Source organism: Tympanuchus pallidicinctus, unplaced genomic scaffold (genome assembly GCF_026119805.1).
Source record: "Tympanuchus pallidicinctus isolate F22 unplaced genomic scaffold, pur_lepc_1.0 scaffold8, whole genome shotgun sequence".
NCBI lineage: Eukaryota > Metazoa > Chordata > Aves > Galliformes > Phasianidae > Tympanuchus > Tympanuchus pallidicinctus.
In genome coordinates, this window is record NW_026294802.1 from 41,156,787 (window position 1) to 41,177,502 (window position 20,716).

The 20,716-nt window shown below is 38.7% G+C and overlaps 1 protein-coding gene across 2 annotated transcripts in view; it reads right to left on the bottom strand.

Moving 5' to 3' along the window:
* Positions 1-369: 369 nt before the first annotated feature.
* The window catches only part of AASS (aminoadipate-semialdehyde synthase), a 28,611-nt gene continuing 8,264 nt past the window's right edge, over positions 370-20,716 (bottom strand). Inside the window, exons 12-24 of one of the 2 annotated variants that reach the window (XM_052668922.1) lie at positions 20,376-20,435; positions 20,218-20,285; positions 15,767-15,888; positions 12,947-13,076; positions 12,378-12,488; positions 10,497-10,605; positions 9,950-10,090; positions 8,488-8,655; positions 6,356-6,451; positions 5,035-5,150; positions 4,770-4,858; positions 4,273-4,449; positions 370-2,823 (exon numbers count right to left, since the gene is read on the bottom strand). In XM_052668922.1, the coding sequence (XP_052524882.1) occupies positions 2,705-2,823; positions 4,273-4,449; positions 4,770-4,858; positions 5,035-5,150; positions 6,356-6,451; positions 8,488-8,655; positions 9,950-10,090; positions 10,497-10,605; positions 12,378-12,488; positions 12,947-13,076; positions 15,767-15,888; positions 20,218-20,285; positions 20,376-20,435 (1,506 nt within the window). In that variant the 3' untranslated portion in view covers positions 370-2,704. Of the gene's footprint in view, positions 2,824-4,272; positions 4,450-4,769; positions 4,859-5,034; positions 5,268-6,355; positions 6,452-8,487; positions 8,656-9,949; positions 10,091-10,496; positions 10,606-12,377; positions 12,489-12,946; positions 13,077-15,766; positions 15,889-20,217; positions 20,286-20,375; positions 20,436-20,716 lie in introns of those variants that run through there. The other variant, XM_052668923.1, reaches the window with a different exon arrangement.

The following is a 20,716-nucleotide window of genomic DNA, read 5'->3' on the forward strand; positions in this document are numbered from 1 at the left end:
TTTGGATTCTACTGCTTCTTAGGAAAGCAAAGCCCTCAAAGCCCTGAGACAGGCAGTGAGAAACAAAGCTTTTGTTTTTTGCTGGGGCACAGGACCATCTTATACACCTGGCTTCCCATTTAAGTATTTGTCACAAGGAAAGCTACAAAAATTTTGTGTATTTCAAGACTATAGCAAAAGATGCCCAAATACTGTAATACAAGTAGTCTTACATAGGGATGCTTTAACAATCTTGACAAATTTTTCTCTTGGAATACCCTTTTATACTTCTTGCTAGGTTTACATCTGTAGACACAAAAATCTATGTGAAAAACAAATCCCATTCACATACAGCTCATCAGACTGCAAAGATGACACGACAAAGAAACATGGGCTTTCAGATTTATTTCTCAACCAAATTTGCACATTCCATACAATTATCTTCCAATAACATGCAAAGAGAGCTGAAATCTAACCTTCCTACAAAAGCTGATACATTTAAGTCTACACTAAAAAAATAAAAAGCATCACTGCATGGGGAAACAAATATATTCTGATAGAAATTTTTTCAAAAAACAGTGTTTCTTGAAGATAACACACTGTCATTCCAGAATTATTTAAGAGTTCCAAAAAAAGTTCCAATTTTCTCTGCACATTGCATTTTCCAGGCAGAGAAGCAAGGTGTATATATACATACAGCCTTAACTCCATGGTTTTGTATTTGTGGGGTAAAGGAGGGCAACAAATTCTTAAGTTGAGATTCTGGTGTTACACTGTATTGAACTGGAAGAAACCAGCTGACAGAAGTTAAAAATTAAACCTTAGTTGTAGGCCTTTAATTGATCTGTAGGACAGAGGAGGAAGCAGAGAGCAGAACTGTTTAATTCCAGACTCCATGCTTACCATGGATGCACGTGCAAGCCATGTAACAGATAACCTGTAACAGCAGTGGGAGGGGAAGCAGAAAAATGGAGCCAGGGTCTCATCCAATATTTAGAACACGCATAGCAATCTAACAGAATACAAATTTGACAGCATAAAGGCATTCACTGATTCAGTACAAAAAGCCTTCATCTTTGACCTTCATCCTTCCTTCCCCCTTTGGCTCCTTTCAGCCTCCTCTTTGTTACCATTGCTACTTCATTACATACGCTAAAAGCAAATCCAAATCTTGAGTGGCAAGACTTGGAGATCAAAACTTCAGCTATACTTATGGTAGCTTTTCCTATCAGGCAGAGCAGCCTCTGGACTTCCAACCCTTCAGGACTGTGTTAGTAGTACTATGTTGCTCAGCAGATAAAAGGCTGTGCGTTTATCAGCAAAGTGCACTTGTAAGAAAAACTGAAAGGAGACAGATTCCAAAATCAGCGTTCAACTTTAGAGAAGGTGAGTTCCAGACAGCTGCACAAGTACCAGTGCGACTGGTAGATCCGGCTTCACTCTGAATTAGTGGAAAGTCTAACCCACCCCTGCATTGCAAGGTGGTGCAGAAATCCCTGAGCTAAATCTACAGAAGCAGTCCTGAACTAGAAGTAAACGGCTTCTGTTTTGACAGAGAGGAGTTGAACTTAAGCTAAAGCTCAGAGCTGTCACAGCTGCACTGCTGCTAGAGCTGAACCAGCATGGCTGAGCAGCACAACACTCAGCACCACATGAGCTGGTGTACTGCAAACCCCCATTTCTCTAAAGTGGCAGTGAATTGAGTAGTATGGACAGGCCCCCAAAGCAACAATTCAAAAGCATGATAAAGGACAAAAGTTAACTCAAATAGTAGTGATTTAAACCTCTAACCCTGCTGCATTTCAAAGCTGCTTGTACTAGACAGTCAATTCCCTTTGTAACAGTTCTTAACTTGGACAAGGCACACAGTGTAAGTCAAAAGAGTAAACATGTCATTTAGAGCAACCAATGAGCACTTTAACTGTAGCATGTTTATGAATACCCTTCCAAGCTGCAGAGCTAAGTGCTCACATGCTCTCCTAATAACAGAAAGCAGCATGCAATAGCTATTTCAACATTCTGCAGCCAAGAAAGGGCATGGGAGGGAAGGTAGTTTTAAACACACTACCTCCATCTATGAATTCAAGTGTACATTCATAAGAGAAAGATTTAAATAATAAGACCTAGGTTTCAAATGTTAACAGCTGAACACCTTCAATATTGAATAGGCTTTTAGTTGCAGGTAACACAGAATTATCTAGAATATTTCATGTTGTTATTGTGAAAACGTTCCCATTTACTGTTAAAGAGAACAGGATAAGACTTATATTTTAAGTATAACTTCTGTCTCTGCTAAATGGTTTATGGTACATGAAAAATATAATCAAACAAGAAATGGAATTAATTTCCATTCATTCAGACTTTTCCTTCACAAAAGTCAGTAGTGGATTTTCCTTTCAGCTGATTTTGCCTTAGTAATAACCCCATCCTATACACTTAGGAGATGAACTCAATTTAAAAATAGGAGTTATTTAGAAAACATTTAAGTAAATATCTGATAAGTGCTGAAACACGGGTGTAAAAGTACTGGAAAGAAAATAACGTAACTCATGCATCCGAGTATCTACAGTTTCTACAACAAAGTCAGGTGATTGATTCTACAGAAGGCACCATTTAGGTGTGAAATACCAGATCCTGTCTTTAACTGGTCCCAGTTGAGAATCTTCGAGCTGTATGTGTGGGAAAACAAACAGTGCCAAAACCAGATTCAATTCATTGCTTCCAGTTACTGTCTGATAACATTATGAGTATTGTATGTGATGCCTTCTGCCTTAACACGCTCCAGTATTGGTCCATAAATCTTCTTTGTCAGTGGTATAACCATGCCTTTGGTATTTATTTCACCTGAAATTAAGGAGAAAGAATGAAAAAAATTCATTGTGCATTAAAGCATGCATTAAAGTTACTGCATGTCCAGGTGCCAGCAGGGAGGTGGGGGCTGCCCTGTGCCAGACACAGGCCATTTTGGCCACAGGGAATAGCTGGGCCCAGCAGCCAAAGTGGTGGTGCCTCTGCAAAAGTAAATTTAAGAAAGGTTTCAAGTGTTGCATAGCAGCTGAGAGTGAGGAACAAAGTATGAGAAATAAACTCTGAACACAATAGAGGGAAAAGGAAGAGAATGACCATGACAAAGAAGAGAAGGTGCTGAGAGAGTCCCATACAGCCTGCAGGAAACCCACATTGTAGCAAGGGGAAATTCTGAAGAGAAAGAAGCAACGGGGACACGCTTACAGACTGACTGCAACCCCCAGTTCCCCATTCCCCTGCAGTGCTAAGGGCCAGGGGAAGAAGTTGAGGTATGGAGACATGAGAGGAAACCTGTTGAAGAAAGGGGAAAGGCCTCATTTTACTTTGCATCTCACTAGCCAAAGCTAGTTTTCATCAGTAACAAATTAATTTTCTCCAAATCCAGCATGTTTTATTTGTGATGGTAACTAGTAAACAATCTGTGTTTATCTCTACCTGTGAACTTTTCTCACTGTATTTTCTCCTCCTGCCCTTTTGAGATGCACGTCTGTCAGCTAGCCAAGTTCAGCATACAAAAGCAAATATTAATTTGCAATTATATAGATATTCTTTTTCAGGGAGTGGTATTATGTATGTTTTCCCATAGCAATGTGATACACACAGCTTCAATTTGATTCACAGAGCTATAATAAAAAGGTAGGTAAAAAGCATCTGAACTTAAAAAAAAAGAAAGTTTTGATCATTTCAGCCAGCCAGGAAAGGAATGGAGATGTAGATGTTAGAAGCAAAGGAGAAGAAAAAACAAACAAACAAAAAAGAAAACAACACATAAAACAAGAAGAAAAAAAGAACAAAAAAACCACTCCCAACACTGTTTCATGCTTACGTGATGATAACTAGGCAGGGTGTCTGTTTATATACACACAGAATATGTCCAGTATGATGCCCTAACCCCAAATCTCATCTGTCTGGAAAATAACAGTGGAACTCACTGTTTGTTCAGCACAAGTATATCTTAACCTGTTTCACTGTGACATAGTTTCCAAAGATCAACAATTGTAATTTATAATACCAAAGGTCCCTCTATACCACTGAAACACTTAAGATTAAATGAACAAAATCTCTACAAATTCAGAAGTAAATTAATAACTGTCATTAAATGATCCAAGCATGCAGATTAAATATTCCTGTAAGGAGACAAAAAACAGTTTGATCAATTAAAAATAACAATAATACAGATATATACTTCAGTAACACCACATATTTTCTACAGGCAGGTAATACAGAGGTTGAAGCACAATTACCAAAGGCTGACCTGTCACTTACCATCTAGAACCATCTTAGCAGCAATAGCCGTCGGGTATCCTACAGTTTTGGCCATGGCAGAATATCCATTGCTATCACCATAGACAACCAGATCAATAAATTTGTCTTCCAAATGGCCAGAAGGATGCCTGAGACCTATTTCATTCCTCATAACAATCATATCTCTCTCTCCAGTGCCTAACAGAAAAGCACATGAAGTATTCATTAATTACTTGCATTCCAGTCTAACAAGATGAGGCTCCTGACAAGCAAGGCATTATGTATACACATCATTTACTTTGGGGAAGTAATTTACACTTCAGATAGGGACTATAAAACATAGAAGATACAGATGAGATGAAAAATGTAACAGAGAAGGAAAACAATAGTGGATGGAGCAGGGAACATTATGAGACATTAGAAAACTTTAATATAAACAAACTAATGAAATTAAGGCTGTAAGAGAAATTGACTTGTCCCAGTGACAACCACAAAAGACAGCAGGACTTCTCACATACCAAATGGCAGCTTTGTCTCCATGTGCTTTGCAAGAGCGCCCACAATGGAATCTGCTGCTGGAACTGGCTCATCTCCCAGTAATCCTAGCCTGGCAGAAGAAAGATAAACTAAAGATACAACTGCACATCAACAACTTAGTGTCAGTTTTGTGATTTCCAGGTTACTCAACATTTATCAGTTTAATTGACTCAATATGGACCAGAACTGGTAAAATTGCCAACTTTTTTTGGCAATTAAGAAATTAAAATTACTGAAACATCTTACCATTCCACAGCCTCCAGCTGACTTTTGTCTCTATCCAGCTTGTTAAATACAGCTTCTTTAAGCACAGAGTACTCAGCAGGAGACTGAATTTCAACCAGTTTGCACATGAGCTCTTTCTGTATTAAAAGAAAATTAAAAAGCTCCTGAAGGTCTGACATCTGTTCCCACTGCTTTTCAGCCAAGGTTTCAAGAACTTAAGCTCAGTTAACTTCCACTACTTCTGAGAAGACAGGCTGCACAAACAGGAGAAGTAAGAAGAAAGACAGTTTGAGATTTTTAATCACAGCAAATGAGAACACGTATTGTTTTTTCCCCAAAAACTTTCTGCACCCACCGTTCAGCTGCCTCACATTACTTATCCCTTGTGTTGGCTTACCCCTCCTCCAGCACTGAATAAACTTAGAAATATGCATAAACGAGGAATGGTTGGAGGGTGTTCAAATGAAAGGAAAGCAGCCTTGAGACAGCCAGTATGTCAGGAACTTAAGGATTTCTCTCAGCTGGACTAGAAATGGAGACCGTCCCTTTACAAAAGGAAGGGCACAGACAAGTGAGATGAACAAGCCTATCACAATCATGGGAGCATTACCAAAAAGCTTTCTGATTTTTTTTTCCATGTCTGAAGAACATTTTGTGTAATCAAGATGCTAGTTATTGCTTGCTTCGTTCACAGCAAGATGGATAGTAGAAGGAGCTCCAAACAAGCAAGAATTGTACAGCCTGATGACAAGCTCATGTTATCTACAAGCAAACTACAAATATAAGGCAAGTAAAGAAAGAAGTACTAAGATGTAATAATATTGCTGAGACAAGGTTTGCAGTGAGACTAAGGAGCTGCTATTTAAATTTACAGATTCCATGATACTGTATCCTTATTCACTGAGGCTAGACAGGCTGGAAGCTATAGCAATTCCTGCACATAAAACTTGTGTATGTTAATCCTAAAAATGAAAAGTGGACAAAAACCATCTCAAGAAATAAAAACCACTCCTAACCCATTTTAAGACAATGATTGACAGAACAGACACACTGCTGAAATGGCAGCATAAAAGCTCTCTGGAGCCTGGGAAGATGAGCAGCGCTCTATGGTAGTCAGAGACAACGGTGAGTCAGCCTCTTCACCTTTTTCATTCTTTGGTTTAGAGAATATTGAAGGAGTTATTTACTGAAAATAATAACATCTTCAGAAAAATCCTGTGCTCTCCTCGACCATAATGCAGCATAAGCGTACAAGATTACCATTGTAAAGGACACTCAAGCCTAGAAATAAAGAAGTGGTCAGTGAAACAGAGAAAAGAAAATAATAATCAGAGAAACTCACCCAAGTTAGAAGTGGCATGGTTGAGTTTAGTAAAGGAGAAGGATCTGGGTTAATTAACCCTAACTTTACAAAGCCTCCCATAGTTTTAGAGTATCCCTGCAATAAAAGAATAATATGTTAAAAACAATAATCACTTAAAACTGAGGTATTTCTTAGCTGTAGTGGTGGACACAATCATGACCGTACTGTTATTCCCACAGGAAAACAGTTACAACAACACGATTCCAAGGAGGTTACAGTGATAGATGAATACGTGGGTCTCCACCTCTCATTCTATTTTTTCTACACCCTCTTTAATGATTCATTATTATTCTGCTATCAGTATTTTTGTGGTAAGTAGAACTGCTACAGGAGATTGAAGGGCCAAGCTGGTCAGCACCAGACCAAATTGCAGTGCACATTAGACAGGGCAGATCAGCCACCTGGGCCCTAAACAAACTACAGAACAGACAGCCGAAATCTGAATTTGGCTCACCTCAGTTTTACACTTGTATAATTATAATGATATCAAATAAACTAGTTCTTAAAGTAAGAACCTTCTGTATCTTTTCTTCAGGGACATTAGAGAGACAACCAAGACAGGATTGCAATGACATCTACAAGGAACTGCAAAGGACAATAGGTTGAACAATAAAATCAGTCAACCATTTCCCGCTCATCTTTGTTTGTTTCTCACTAATGGTAACAAGGACAACTCCCACACAGCTACTGCATACCTAGAAACACCTATATGCAAGTGTCTAAAACCATGATTAAAAACCAGACTTATGGATATAAAGCACCCCTAGAGAGGCTAATTATAATGAAGAGCTCCCTCCAACAAACAGCACAAGGTTATTAGCTCAGATGGCCTTGCAGTTAGATCCTTCTGTGACACCTCTTTATAAACTGACTCCATTAGCCACCTGAACTCAGCCTATGAATGGCACTGAGGAGATGACAGCCCCTGCACTGAATGGATCACTTCTGCTGCACTGCATGACTGAGCAGCGTATGAGAAGGGCCAGGACATGGCCAGGTACACACTGGCATGGAAATACTGCACAGGTGGGGCTCCTCCACAGCCCTGAAGCCATGGGTCTCCTTTGGTGATTAGGAAAGCAACATTAACCACAGAAACATCATTATCAGCTATGCTGCAAGAAAACCTCTTTATGCCACCCTGACATGGTTTTGTTGTTGTTATTTCCCCTCTTGTTCTAACTCTTATACAAAAGAAGAACATTTTACCAGGCACCAAATGGAAGAGTAGATACCATCGTATTAAGACTTCATGAGACAGATGGCTTCCACATATTTTTAGCTTCTGAACAAGAGATCATATCTAGACTGACAAAAAGTAACCTACTGCCATTTGTAACCCTTGAACCTCCACATCAGTCTTCTGTCCTCTGCTAAGCAAACTTGTTTCCCTCCCAGAAATAGATAAAGAAAAAACAGCCTGGGGTACTGCAACACAGGGAAAATACACATTACATTTCTCACGCCATGCACAAAAGAAAGGAACTTAAACCTCGACAAAAACCTTAACTCAAAAAGGTAGGTATCCATAAGCTTTTTTCAAGTTTTCATTAAGGGCTTAGATTTCCTTTTAGTGTACACTGACCACTAACATAAAGAAATCAGAAAGAAAAAAAACCTCTAATATTCTGACTAACAAGTTAAAGCTGTTGTAATTCAAGATTTCTAGTTACTTAATGAACAAGTTCTTCATGCAAAACTGTGATTTTCTGTTACATTTTTCATAGGAGTAATTATTTGTAAGTTCCATTCTGTATCAACTTTCAGAAGTTAATCAATTCTTAAAAATACATGCTAACAACATTCATCATAAAACTGATTTTTTTTAAATCCATCAATCCAACGCTAACTACAAAGCCACAGAAAAAAAATACTGATGCAGACTATGCAAGCTAACTGACTGGGTAAAGTTACTCTTCTGGTGTGCAGCAACAACACCTGTTAAATAAACAAAGTAAAACTATGCTTTCAATTATTTCTCAGCTGAGACAAAGAGAATTCATAAATAGCAAGTACAGAACTAAAATGGGCTGCCTTTTAAATACAGCTCTACTGAAATGACAGCACTCGTCTCCTCAAATAATAACAACAATAAAATGATCAAAACTTACTTTGTATCTTAAGGTGCCCCTTAACAAAGTGTGAGCTGTCTGAATTCCATATGGTTCAGCATATTTTGTACTGTCTCTGTTAGGAAAACCTTCCAAATTTAATCCTGGATAAAAATCCATTGCTGTAACAGAATCAAGCAATGCTCCTCCCGCTGGAATATTGATAACCTGAGTTTTATGAAAGAACAGCAGTATTACTTTGTTGTAGCAATTTGATTTACAACAGAAAAAATGAAGTGTGCTCCAAGTAAGAACATTATGCTTAGTGTTTCTGGCACAAACAAAGGCTCCAACTAAACAAAGCAGCTGCAGAAGCCATTTAAGTATATTCTATGATGGAGGAGCATGTACTATGTCAGCTGTTACTAATCAAAGGACAAGAACAGCTCACATCCTGCTAACACATTCTAGCAATTCCTGCTGCACTTGTATTAAGGTTGCAGGCTCCCATAGCACTTCCATTAGTGCAATTTTCATGGACATGAACTCATTTTGTTACTTCAAAACAAGGGGGCAAGGTTTCCTTCTAGAAGCCTAAAGCAACCAAGTCTTCATCAATACTGTAAGATCTTACTGTCTGTTAAACAAGACACTTGTGCAGAATAATCCTGCACAACAGTCAAAGACAGCTAAAGATTTAAGTGGCAAGGAGGAAAAATTGTGCAACTTACTGGCTCATACAGTGCTCTTCCAATGAACCATTCACATGGATGCAATGTGTTTCAAATTAAGAAACATTTTCACATTCTCTAAAAGAACCTTTAATTGGAAAGTTATATCTGCTGCTGCTTTTTGACAAAGATCCAATGAACAAGTCCTGAATTTTTACTTTTTCTTACTACACTAACATCATTACAACACATCTCAAAAGATTTCTCAGTTTTGCTGAAAGAAAAGTTTAGATGATTAACCAAATCTTAAGGCAGTTACATAAGATGTCTCCTTGGCGTTTGAAGAGCCCTGATCAGTAAATGAGCAAGCAGGAGTGATCAAATAGGAATGGAAAGCAGACAGGTGATAATGGCTTGCAACAGCTTTGCATAAATCATGGTATTTCTGTAAAACAGATGTAATAACACTGTGCAAGTGCAGAATTAAGCTGTTTGGTTTGCAAAAGCAATCAAATGGAAAAGCAAATAGGATGCACATTCATTTTTGTTTGAAAGAGAGAGATACCAGGCAATTAGGTGGCAAAAGCACTTTGTGGAAGCTGAACTCAGAACACGAACCTCAAGCCAGTGCCTTAGACATTAGCATACACTTCTTGGGCATTCTATATATTAGGAATTAAAAGCTGGCAGCAGACAGGCACCATTATACTCAGAATATGGGATTAATTAACACATTGCAACTCGGGCAACTGTCAGTCACTTCAGAATAAACACAGCACAAATCCTAATTCCCTCCTGAGCGTGGCGTCTTCTTCTTTGTCTTTAAATTGAAACAAAAGGATTTACTTCACCTCTCCATTTTTTAAATACGTAGCAGACTGAACGGTATTCAGCAAAACTCCTTGAGGGCTCCAACTGAACTTGTACCTCAGAGGATTATCAGAGTGCTCTGGAGCTGGCAGGCCACCACAGAAAGAAGTGTAGGATACAACCTGTCAGATTTGTCCAGAGGTGAGAAACAAGGAACAGGTGACAGTACAGAGAAACCCTGCAGAATCCCCCTAAGTTCTTAAACTCTACTGAAGTTATTTCCCAACCAGGCCAAATTACAAGATTTGCAGTGGACAAGAGAAATCAGAAGAACTTCGCTAAGCAACAGCATCAATCCTTCTCATTGCACTGCCCATGAAATAGCAAAAGCACCTGAGGCAAAGGCATCTTAAGTGATGGACTTTTACAAATTGGATAAGTTGACACCAAATTCCAAGCATTTGAAAAAAACTAAGGTGTAATGGAGTCCATTACAGACTGGTGGTATGCCCAAAAGTGGGCTGGTGTTAAAGGAACAGCTTTACTAATAATGCCCTGGAGGAAGCATACGCAATCTGCCAACCTTACCGTAGCACCAACTTCCTTTGCCTTGTCAATGCATTCCATTGCCAACATATGGTCAAGACCAGGATCCAAGCCCATTTCACTGATAACTGTGATACCAGCAGCCTCTACACTAGAAGTAGCAGAAATTGACAATGTCAGAACATTGACTGTGCAGGCCTTTCATGAAATCTGTCCAAGGGAGACCCAGAAAACTTTCCCCAAACTCTTCTCTGCCCTCTGTCTGAGGTTCATTGGAAAAAAACAGAAGCAGATGTTAAAATCCAAAGGGTGTAAAAATGTCTTAGAAATCATGATAGCCTTGTTTTCTTTTATTTTAATGTAACATCTAGAGTAGGCATGTCCAACCTACGGGTCACTTACAGTCCTGCCCAGATCACCCTGCAGCTGCTTCCTGCCCTGTGCCATCACAGCGGTGGCTCTGCTCCACTGAGCAGCCCAACCCAGGCAGGCACTCATTGCTCACAGCCACCCACCGAACACAGGCACTGTCTGGGCTGAAACCAGATGTGGGGAGTGCAGTGGAAAATGTCATCAAAAAATCTCTGACAGACATCTTGAGAGCGAAGGAGTGCAACCACTTCCACTGAAGCAGACTCATTGTTAGTTTCACAAAAATAAGGTCACAGCATCCCATTAGTGTTATGTTCTTGTTGCTCTCTTTTTTATGTTTTAACAAAAAATAAAATAAGTTTTGTTGCTTATATACATTAACTACATTTTAGATTTTATACGCATCCCAAGACAATTCCTCTCCACTTTATGCAGCCTAGACAAGACAAAAGGTTGGACACACATGATTTAGAGGATGATAAAAAAGAAATCCCTAAAAACCACTTTGTGTGCCATGCTTTTCTGAACAGTTCTGTAACACAGGAAGGCAGTAATGCAAAAGCCATAACAGGGATAGTCAAAACAGCCCTAATCTAATAGCTTCCACAGAGAGATAGAGATAGAAAGCTCTTCTTTCCTAAGTTTTAAGCACTTGGGTTTTCTGTGGTGGTAGTTTTGCAAAAAAAGCAAGAAAAAGAAAAAACAAAGCAACAGTTGCCTATTTCCCAGAGCAGCTCAGTTATCACCACAAGCTTTATTTAAAAAACAAATTAAAAACAACAACAAAAAAAAAAAAACCACACCACTTTGTTTTTCAATAAATGAGAAGGGAGTGTTTTTGTGTTCTGGGTTTTTTTTGTTTGTTGGGGAGGGAGAGGAAGGTGTTGGTATTTTTAGGCAAGAGAAACATGATCTCTTGGTATCACAGCAAGATGGGGAGGAGAGGTGCACTAACCTCTCTCATTTCTACAACACTGGTTCTCTACGCATCTAGCTTTCTGTTTTATCATTTACAGAAACTGCACAATGGATTCCCATCCCACTTGAATTGACTCTTGAGTTCTAGTACTGTGACTCAGAGAAGCTCTACGCCAAAAACAACTTTTCCTCATATAGTAGAACAAAAGAAACACTGGAATAGTCAGAACTGTCACCAATTTAAAACAATAAGCCAAGAACGATTTTTTGTAAAGGGAAGATGAATGATAGCAATCAAGCTTGTGTCACTGGTGGAACAGGACAGTCCAGCTCCTCCTTCAAAACAGGTTTGAGGGGAGAGGGCAAGGCACAATGACATGAAATAAAATGGGACATGCAGAACTACGTATTCCAGTGTTCAGAGCAGTAGCCTGACCAGACCAGGGCATGCACTCTCCACTCTGTTCTGCTACAGTCTCCATGTGCAACTCTGGGGAAAATTACTTAGTCCTCTTTTGTAGGAAGGGAAGAAATGTAGAAAAACAGTAATTCTCAATAAGGGCTGCAGATATAACTCACTGCAAACTTTTCAGACATTGTCAGAAGCTATTCCAGAGAGATGCCCATACCTACCTCTCCTGGAGTTCTTTCATGGCTGGTGTTAAATAGCTGGCTGTTACCAAGTTCACTTTGTTGTCGATACATTTCTTAGCAACCAAAGGATGTACTGAATAAGGCAGCAAACTACAAATTGAAAGAGAATTATGCAAATCAAAATCCAATCCAGTGACAAAACCGAAAGACCTTAACACTTCCTCTGTGCCTACAAAAAAAGTTCAAGTAAATAGAGAAGTCATCCCTGCCTTGCACTCACTAGTTCCTTTACTTGTTACTAGGTAACAAGTAAAATGTTACCCTATCAGAGAAATGACTCAGAATAGCATGCAAAATAATATGGAATTAATTCTTCAGACAGTTTTTTTTCCTGCCATTTTTCTCCTAATAAACAACAACCAACCAAAAAGACCTCTTTTCAAGACCTTCTAAATAGGCAAGCTGAATGATTCATAACATCTTGCTGATGCACTACTCAAGAAGGCAGTGGCCAGTTGTAACCATTTACTGGCTTAGGTCAGTGAAGTAGGAGAAAGGACCAGCATGACTTCAGGTTGAGCTCACCCTATTTTACCCAGAATTCTGACCTGATCACAAGGTTGTGTTTCTTCACCAGAGAGGACAGCTTTTCCTCATCCTTTATAATATCCATATGAACTGAAGTAACATTGCTGTATTTTTTCGTCAGCTGTTCAAGTTGTTCCTTCATCACAGAAGCTGTTTTAAAACCAAAACACCAAGTTACTCAAAGATGAAAACAAGCCCAAAGCACATCCATGTATAACTGTGTTTTATATATGCCACCCTCTCTCCAAACAGAAGCTGCTGCGCGAATGCTTTCTTTTCACTAAGAGTTGAAGAGAAAACAGGCATAACGTACCTGGAGAGCAGTCATTTTTTTTTTAATCAATTGCCAAAGTCAAGCCATGGCAGCTACAACTCAAGAACAAGAACCTAAAAATACTCTCAGAAATAAAGCGTTGTCTTATAACCAATTAGCACAACTGTGGATATACTTAAAAGTAACTAAAATTTAAGCTGATGCTTTCCACCTACCAGCAGGTCAATACAAATTATTCACATAAAACTAGAAGTCATCATCCTTCTTTGTTACTATGAAGTAGGTAGGACATCTCCAAACCAGCACTGTGAATGCGTTGGTGGTACTTTTGGCTGGGCTGTTGTTTGCCTGGGCTGCAGAGCTGGTTTTTGCTTTATTTTTTCCAACACCACACATGGTAAGATTATTATTTATCCTATATGAGTCACCTTCTTCTGTACCAATACAACCATCTGAAATTCTAGAGATGTCCTGAGTGTTAGTGTTACAATAAAACAGGTACTTTTTTTTTTGCTCTTGCTTTGAGTTTCCACCCATAGAAAAGCTATGTCCAGTTCATCTCAGTTTAATGGGATATTATATTGGGCTAACTCTGAAGGGAAAACTGCAACGGGAAAATTATGCATCCCAGACTGGCTTTATATTAGTAACAACCTGCTGAAAATCAAATGTTTTCAATGAGAGCAACAACTTATCTCAATGCTTAATCCATTTTAAGTCACCACACAGCACACATTTTCTTCTGGCTTTAAAAACGGTCACTTCTCTAACTCAGCCAAATAGATGCAAAGCTGAAGTATTCAAACAGTTCTTACTGGCAGTAGCCATTTCCACAAATGCTCAGATTATTTCACTGAAAAACAAGAAGCTGAGTAGAAATCCAGAAGCAGAGAAAGTCCAAAGAGGAAAACTTGCTTTTTATCACATGGGTTTAAGTGAAAGAGGAAAACCTTCCCTAATTCTAAGGTCTTGAGAGACACATAAGTCTCCAAACAGCTAAGTAGCAGACTTAGCAGACAAACACATCACACACCTAGAAAAGCCCACCCTATCTGCCATTCCACACAGCCAGATAAATCTGCATGAAGGACTATTTCAAAACCATTTCAGTATGTTATAACAAAATTCTTATTCATAACTGAAACCAGCTTTAAAAAAAAAACAACTCGCATCATTCACCACTTCTAACATTATGAAAACATTAAGCTTTTGCATAGGCAAGATATGACTAAAAGGCCCATACTCAGTCTGTCTAGTTTCAATATCTACCCGTGGCTTTGCCATACAAACGCTCCACGTACTGATATTATCAATAAAGGAGAGAAATCCAGTCTCCACCTCAGTCTGTTCTTTTCCTTTTATCTTACTTGCACTGCCATCACCACTTACCATTATAAGGAAAGAAAAACTAAAATAAACGAGCCAGGTTAAAAGCAGCCAGATATTTGCCACATCTGACTTAAAATAAATTGGTTCCCTGCCCTGGCTTGCAATGCAGCCAGCAGAAGGAAGGCAATGGGAACACAGCCAGGAGAAAGGAGTGAGCAATGAAGGCAGCAGGTGGGGCAGAGGCTTACAGAGAATTAAAAGCATCTGTGACTCTAAGTTGGGGCCTTATTTCCTTAGTTCTTTCCAAAGTCAAAGAGAAGTAAATATTGTCAGAGAGTAATTCTACCTATTCTGTTAATCAACATGTGCTAAGCAAAGCAGTCTATAAATTCAAAACCAAAAAAAAGAATGTTCATTACACAAAGGTTTTCTAATTAAAGATTTCATTCAAGGCATCAATCACTTGCATTTAAAGAGGTCTAGCCTGATAGTAGGAAACCAAATGTGGTACTTTGGGGTACATTTTACGCTTTCTTCATCTACCTGCCTGCTGTCAAATATTAGAAAAGTAATGTCTTTGTCTCTCTTTACTTCCAAGCTTTTTTATTTTTTTTTTCTTTCAGTAATACTGTAGAAACTGCCCAGGTAAGAGGAATTGCTATGTTTGCACAGTGCTTGGCAAAACAGATCCCCCAGTTCACCTGGTTTCCCTTACCACTACTGTACTGTAGGGACTTGATGCAGCCTCTCTGCTGGTAAAGGAAAGGATGCTGCACACTGCTGTAATCCTTTCCTGTTTGCCACTTCAGGAAGTACTAATAAGCAAACAGCTTTCTTAGAGTACATCTCTTCTTTCTGGTAAGTCTTTAACCAGATGCTAAAAGTATTATGGTAACTACTACAAAGGGTAACAAAAGCAGCATGGCTAGCAACAACACCAATCACGAGCCTAAAGCAGCTTGGAAGGAAAAATATTTATTTCTAATTTCTCTACAGTTTATGTATGCAAACAGTAAACTTTTCACAGATATGTATCATTTTCAAATAAACTATATTAACTCAAAGTGCTCAGAAAGTTACAAAACCCTTTTCTGTAGAGCATTATAGCAAAGGTTTTATAAGTCCTCAGATTAATTTATTATTTACGAGAAAGACAGCCAAACCAATTGGTTGGACTAAATCCATACAACATGTAGAAGACAATTTTTAAGTGGAAAACAAGAGAAGTCTTACATACCGATGGTGATGTCGACATCAGAATCTCTAGTGAGATACTCAAGCACAGGGCCAGAAACATAGCCAGAGCCGAGTACTAAAACCCTCTTCTTATTACCCATGCTCAGTGACTGGGCGTGCTCCCTAGGAGGTATCAAAGGCAGAATTTAAAACCACACAGAAGAAAGAAATGGTATGCTGCTTGAACTAACAGAATAAGCATGTTTTAGTAAGTCTACAAACTAAGAGCTCTATTCAGACCAAGTCACTTCATGGCTAGCTAACCCAAGACTGGTCCATCACTGCCTACTACAGCTACCATTCTTCTACAATGTAACTTCCAGTTTCTTTCCACTGTTACAACCAAAATCAAATCCATCAATGCCTCCTCTGCTTTTCCAGTTGCTACTGGGTGCTCAACAAATTTTTCCAGTCTGTCACACAGGGCTGTCAGAAAAGGAACCCAGTCTTTGCCTTGATTATTTTACATCAGGTTACCTTCAGGTAACCGCTGAAGGACATCAATTTCCACTGGTGAAAGCATATTTTGGTTAAGTTATACTAGGTTCATATTAATCTATCATGGGACCATACAGAGATGAAAAAAAAAGCCACCTAGGAAAATACCAATTAAGGAATTATGTTTGCAGATAAGAAAAGGTTTGAAAACTCTCTCTATATTATTTTCCTAAATAAATTTAAGTAGCTCTTCTATTGACTTAGAGAAAAAGTGTGTTCACATTGGATTTTGCATTTCTTTTTGCCAGTCAGAATAGTGTAGGTCAGCAATTGCTTAAATATGTACTAAAAAATGTATAAATAACAGTAGGACAACATATTTCATTTCTTTATGTTTATTTCCTTTTACCTCAAGTTTGCATTAAAACTGATGTAAAAATGTTTGCTTAAGGAATTTCATCACTATGCAGTTAAAAGCTATTTAGTAAATAACAGTATTTGTTAGTTTGTTTTATTCTTTGAGAAAAGGAAGCTACTTATCGTCCTATTGTTTAATGTAATTAATGGGGTTATTTGAGGCTTTGTTTTTCTTATTGCATACTCTAAGAACAATTTTCAGTTCATAGTTAGGAACTTCCAAGACACAGATTTATTGGAAACTTCAGAAGTCTTCATGGAAATTCCTCCATTTCCCCTTTATCTACCAAGAGTTTATGTAGGCATGCACTGCTCTGTGGATTATACCACAGAGAGAGCCTGACCTCTGGCTGACCAACTCTGCTTTGAGCTACTGTCCTCAAAAGAGGACCAACCTCACTTCCACTAAATAATGGTTGGCTCAGACCTTTTGGGGACTCTACGTAGCACCTTAACTCAATTTTTAGTTGTGATTTTTCAGTTCGAAAATGCCCAGAATAATGGAAGATGCTGTTGCAGCCTCTCAGAGCAATGTCAAAATAGCATGACAAAAACAGTGGTATTGCATGGCCTAAAGCATGGCATGAAGCACACTGGGATATCTAGGGGCACAAGGCATCAAGTAACAGTACTGAAAGACTACTCTGAGTGGACAGAGTTAAATCAATACCAAACCCACCTGTCTGAAGCAGACTCCAGCCACTTGTGGGCATTTGTAAAGCCTTAATTAACCTCCAAAATTCCCGATGTTCCATTTCCTCTTCCTTTACTTTTTGGTTTTGTTTTGTTTTGTTTTTAATAGCTCCTCTAAACCATTAAATTTGAATGGGATACACCACTGTATCATCAGTTTAATCTGTATATATCATTACTAGAGGATACTGCACATAGCAGAACTTCCTACAAGTTTCATAGATTTTTATTTCTTTAATTTAAATTATTATTTAATCTATTCACAAAAGGTGTTCCAAGCCCTCACATCCTTTCATACAACTAACCCATGGACTCTCCTTCTCCCACTTCCAATTCTAATAGAACAGCCTCTTCCACAACTATACTTTTTCGGGCAAAGGAAGAACTAAGAACTCCCCTCCACTGTTTATTTACAGAAAGTAGGAGTGACATGCAAAGTTTGGAACAACAGTCCTGACAAAGGGGAGGCTTTCTAAATTAAAGAAACCTGAATTTTGCAATCAAATTTCTTATCACACTTATTTTAAACTTTTCCAGTGTCCAGAATTAGATACCAATTTGATCAACTGTTCTGGGACAGGCATAAACATGAGCTGCCAAATGACCCACCAGGAGTGGAAACAGAATTCCAGAAATGAATATCTCAGATTATTGCCAGCTCTATGTCAATCTCTGAACAATTAAAAGTAATACTTAAAAAGTCCACACTCTTAATGGGATGTGCCATTACAGCTGTGGGTGATGAATTAGTAGCAGGTATGAAGCAAGTGAAAGTGAAAAGATAAAGAAAAGTTCAGTAAATCAAACTTTTCCTGCATTCTGATGGCACCCAGAACAGTTCAGCTGATACAGCCTGGCTGTTCTATGTTTGATATGTTCATGGACATTCAAAGGTATAAGCAATTAGTCTAAATAGAGCCCTCAGGTACTACACTAGACACAACGTAATATTTTGTTAGAGTAATAACAGAAGACACATAACTCCTAAAGACTCTAAACAAGAACCTATTTTAGCTAAACATCACACCTTTAGCTAAACATCCCCACTTTCATTTGCATTATTTCTTAAGTTTGCAAAATAAAGGGAGGGTGGTGTTAGCAGGTTTGGATTTTCTGGTAACTAAGTGAGCAACACCAATGAACAACTGAACATCACATGCAACACACAGGTCTACAGAAATATCAAAAATCTACCCAAAGAAAACCCTTGGGAAGTCTCCAGATTCTCAGGGTAGTTCACACAAGACCATGCAAATGATTATGGAGAAAGCCAAAAAAACAGATCCCCGTGCTGCATAAAGAATAAGAAAATTTGTTACTGAGACAGCCTCTTGAGGTGGCCTAGTATATAGCACAAGATAAAAATAAATGTAATAAACCACAGTCTTTGGCAGGCATACAGATTATTGCTTCGGGTGAAAAAAACACTTATATATAATTCATCATGCACAATTCCATAACCAGACTTCCCAAAGTTCCAAAGGAAGTCTGATAAGTTTGGCAGGCATGAGTCAACACACTGTCCTTTTAGTATGTGCTGGTGCATGCAGTGCTTTTGGTCAGATCACTTTCAACTCATACAGTACATAGAACAGCTGGCATTGACCATGAACATGAAAGCACAAGTATCCACTTACTGTCAAATTTACCTTCTTCATAAGCAAACTCTATGTATTTGTTAATGACAGGGAGGAAGGGGAATGAAAGAGATATCCAACCTATTTATACTTCTATTAGCTAATCCACTCCATGCTACTTCTTTCGTGCTACCATTGGCAGGTAACTATTGAAACAGGGTCAGAATGAAGCAGCAGCTAAAGCTACAGAAATATAATGAAAAGGCAAAGAGTCTCACAGAGGCTCCTGGACATATCCACCCACCGAACAATGCTAAGCATCACAGCACTTGAGCTATACTTGAGGAAACTAGATTCAAGCTATACTAGACAGCTTCTTTAGCCATTCCTTTCAAAGAACTGCATGTCAAACCCATTTTAAAATGTCAAAGAAGAACAAAAGAATACTGGCATATGGTTATTTTCTACCTCTGGTAAAAAATAATAGTCCTGATCACATCAGGAAAGAAAAATGACACTTCAGTGTAAGTTACTAATAATCAGATATATCTCTGCATCAAAAGAGTGGTAGGAAGCAGGAAGAGGGAGGTGATTGTCCCCCTTTGCTCTGCCTTCATGAGGCCCCATTTGGAGTACTGAGTCCAGGTCTGGGGCACTCAGTGCTGGAGGGATGTGGAGCTATTGGAGTGGGCCCAGAGCAAGCCACAAAAATGATCAAAGGGCTGGAGCACCTCTCCTATGAAGAAATATTGAGGAAGTTGGACTTATTCAGTTTAGAAAAGGCTCCGAGGAGACCACACTGTTGCCTTCCAGTACTTAAGGAGAGCTTATAAGCACGAAGCTTATAAGAGAAGAGCTTATAAGCAGCAGACTTTTTACAAGATCTGATAGTGACAGGACAAGGGCAATAGTTTTAAAACAAAAGAGGAGAAATTCTTTACTCAGAGGGTGGTGAGGCACTGGCACTGGTTGTCCAGAGAAGTTGTGGATGCCCCATCCTTGGAGGCATTTAAGGCCAGGTTGAATAGGGCCCTGAGCAGCCCAACCTGGTGAGCGGCAGGCCTGCCCTCAGCAGGAAGGCTGGAGCTAGAAGATCTTTAAGGTCCCTTCCAACTAAGCCATTCTATGATTCTGTGATTTGAATGATTTAGACAGTGTGCATCAAGGAAGAAGGAAATCAAAGTAGAACAACAAGGCAGAAGACAATGAGTGCAATGTAGCAGCAGTCCACCAAAACACAAGATAAAAATAAAATGTCAAAGGGGAAAGAGAATGCAGACAAGTTTATTTACAATTCTGAACCAAACTTTAAGAAGCTATACAATACCTGCTCTCCCTCAATTTCTGGATATATTCATACTTAGCTGTCAGTGAGCCATTGGATGCGATCACTGCCTAAAAATAAATGAAACAAAGTTTGAGGAGCTTTGTATCTGTGTTTTAAAGAAGAGGGAGACAAGCAGTCAGCCAAACTGCAAAACTTACATCTCGAACAACAGGTGAGTAATTCTGGTTTTCAAGAGGTTCTGAGCCTTCTGATAACAACTGTGAAGATAAGTTTTTACAAATCAGATTGTTTTTTTTCCCATAGTATTTTTTTTTTTTCAGAGTAAAATATCAAAATATTTTAAGCAACATTTAAATGCATGCAACAATGTCAGTATCTTCTAAATCTAAAATTACCCCAGCCATGATCAGTGTCTTTCGACTTTCGTGAAAATTCAAGCAGTGGTATTATTGGGGTTGTTGAGTGCTCAAAAAACCCTTTAGTTTTCAAAACCTACTGCAGCAATAATAATAACAGTAAACAATAATCTATCTTCCAG